Source organism: Toxorhynchites rutilus, chromosome 2, assembly GCF_029784135.1.
Source record: "Toxorhynchites rutilus septentrionalis strain SRP chromosome 2, ASM2978413v1, whole genome shotgun sequence".
In the NCBI taxonomy this organism is placed as follows: domain Eukaryota; kingdom Metazoa; phylum Arthropoda; class Insecta; order Diptera; family Culicidae; genus Toxorhynchites; species Toxorhynchites rutilus.
This window is the reverse complement of record NC_073745.1, coordinates 131,256,017-131,259,037: the sequence shown is the minus strand read 5'-3', so window position 1 is coordinate 131,259,037 and position 3,021 is coordinate 131,256,017. Positions and strand designations below refer to the sequence as shown.

At 37.5% G+C, this 3,021-nt stretch overlaps 1 protein-coding gene across 1 annotated transcript; it reads left to right on the top strand.

Annotated features, from left to right (window-relative positions):
* The first annotated feature begins 420 nt into the window (after positions 1-420).
* LOC129768615 (general odorant-binding protein 56d-like) lies at positions 421-1,040 on the top strand. Its single transcript, XM_055770372.1, has 2 exons — positions 421-579; positions 649-1,040. The coding sequence occupies exons 1-2, from the start codon at positions 529-531 to the stop codon at positions 994-996; spliced, it is 399 nt and encodes a 132-aa protein (XP_055626347.1). The 5' UTR covers positions 421-528; the 3' UTR covers positions 997-1,040.
* Positions 1,041-3,021: the final 1,981 nt, after the last annotated feature.

The following is a 3,021-nucleotide window of genomic DNA, read 5'->3' as shown; positions in this document are numbered from 1 at the left end:
TCAGTGAAAAACTGATAACAGAAAGATCCTTTTTTCTGGCTTACAGTGATTCAAATTAAAAAGTCCGTTTTCTGTTATCCCTAATCTGATGATTCAAGATTTATTGCATTCGTCTGGAACTCAACAACTACCTGCATTCATGCCCGAGCTTTGCCTGTGTCTATCGTGTCCACTGTTTCCCAGATATTCCACGGAGATAAAAAGAGACGTCAAATGACTTTACAATGGACTCACGCTTCTTGGATAAAACTGCCCAAAAAAGAATTTAGAAAAAAGCGGACGATTCTGGTTTTCGTTCTTTCTTTTGATTTTCTAGACGCGATAGAATCAGTGGCTTTTAATCAAGATGTTCGAGTGTTACGTGTTCTTGATTCCAAGGTTAATTGCTGCTGTTGCTTCTTCAATAGATCGCTTAGCACAAGCACGGGGGATTTTGTGCAGTGTCATTAGATGCTAAGGAGCACTATAAATGCTGGGCAGTTCTAACCAACGTTATCATTCTACGAGCAGCAACCTACCGAAGCAGAAATGAAGTCGTGTGTTTGTGTCATTCTGGCCGCTTTTCTTTTCGGAGCTAACGTAAGTATTTTGTGTTTTGTTTGGCCTGACGCATGGTTGAAACTATTTTGTGACATTTATTTCTCACAGGCTCTGACCGAGGAGCAGCTAAAGAAGGCCAATGAGTTTGCAACCACTTGTCAGGAGTCGTCCGATGGGGTCACGAAGGAAGCGGTCGCCAACTTGCGCTCCGGGGACTTCTCTGGCGTTGATAAAAATTCCAAGTGCTTCGTCAAGTGCTTCCTGGAGAAGGCAGGATTCATGGACAGCCAGGGTAACTTGGTCAATGATTATGCTATTGAGCGACTCTCTTTGGATCGCGAAAGAAGCAAAGTGGAAGCTCTGGTGAAACAGTGCAGTGTGAAGACAAACGACCCATGCGAAACTGCTTTCAAGGCTTTCGAGTGTTATTACAATGGTAAAGCTTCTCTGCTGTGAATTTGATGATTGAGAATAAAATATGTAGCAATTGAAAAAAGTGATTCGGTTGGAATTCAATGAATTTATGTTCCGAAATGTGATACAACTTTACTTCGCTCTTCGTTAAGTTATTATTTGTTTAAATTTCAGTGCAATTATTTGAGACATGACTGTTTCCTTCTTGTTTTCTTTTGAAATGACAGACGATCAAATAATAGTATAATATAATTATGTTAGCTGGCGATTTTTGATGTCAGAATGGAACGTGAGGAGTTTTCTGAGTTGACATTGAGACAGAGACATCAGACATCATTTTATAGGTGTGTGAGTGTAGAATAATTTCTCAATTTTTATTTTTCAGTTGGCTCTTTAAATCTCAAAATAGCTTGAAGTAGAGCAACGTATGAAAATTTCGTACGGTGGCCTCGTCGACTTTGTTCGCCGCAGAACGCTATTGTCTTCCACTTTCTAGCGTTCTACGTTCTTTTTAAACGGTTTAATTTAGCTTGCCCTGTTTATATGTTTGTAACATGTCTGTAGCGCTGCCCCACATTAATAAGAATTTGACCCCCTTCCTGTTGACCGATTGATCTGAAATTTGGAACACACCTTTATCTCTACAGTCACTATAAAACTGCGTATTTCATAATCTTGAAATTTCAAGATGGCGGCCGCTACAAAATGGCGGATTACATATTTTCTCAAAACCTCATCAATATGGATTTTAACAATTTTATGGGTATCAAATGAAAATAGTTTTTCATGAAAAATTCAAATCCAAAATGGTCACCACCACAAAATGACGTCATATATATTTCTTCAAAACCCCATCAATATTGGTATCAAATTAAAGAATGCAGAATACAGTTTTTTATGAAAAATTCAAATCCAAAATAGCCGCCACCACAAAATGACGTCATATATATATATTTTTTCAAAACCCCATCAATATTGGTATCAAATTAAAGGGCTTGACTAGTAGAACACATTTATTTATGAAAAATTCAAATTCAAAATGACCGCTACCACAAAATGGCGCTATATATATTTTTCTTCAAAATCTCATCGATATGGGTATCAAATGAAAGTGCTTGATTAGTAGAACAAAGTTATTTATGAAAAATGCAAATCCAAAATGGATGCCATCACAAAATGGTGCAATATACATTTTTTTAAAAACCTTATCAATATGAGTATCAAATGAAAGGGCTTGACTAGTAAAACATAGTTATTTTATAAAAAAATTCAAATCCAAGTTGATGAAACGGTGGATATTTTTTTCCAATACCCCATCAATATGGGTATCGAACGAAAGTGCGTAGTAGAAATATGCTCATGATACAAAGAAATATGTTCATGGCAGTCCGGGGGCAGTCCGCCTCGAGTGTCACCCTTAGACACTCATGACATCACAAGGTTTTTTATGTTCATTATTTCGACATACTACCTCTTTCGTTTCTGTACTGGGGTGCAAATTCAAAGTTTCGAGAACGAAGGGGTTTCGTACGGAGCACAAAGTTTTGAGCGTTAATATCTCTCTATCGGATAAACGAAGTGGTATGAAAATAACATTATTCGAAAGATAAAAGATCTACGAGAGTTGTTTTTTTTTACTTATTACCCATAACAACTTGTTTCAATAGAAAAATTGAAATTTCATTTCAGTCTCTAAAGGGTGTCCACGATGAAATTGCCACACACAAAATTGATTCGCAAAATTCGAGTTTTCATCCGATTGCCATCAAATTTTCAGGGATTGAAAAATAACTATTAAACTTCATTTTACCATTTTACTCGTAATTTATTTACAGTCCATACGCTAAGGCCCGCACCTTGGCCTTAACCCAGGCCATAAGATTCTGCACAACCTGTGAATCAACCGTTTTTTGCATGTAAACCCTTACTTTCTTCAGTTCCTCGACTGTCTTCACTACCTTAGGTCGTTTAAGAAGGTGCTGCTTCATAATCGCCCAGTACTTCTCGATGGGGCGGAGCTCCGGAGTGTTGGGAGGGTTGAACATTTTCGGAACGAAATTGACCTTA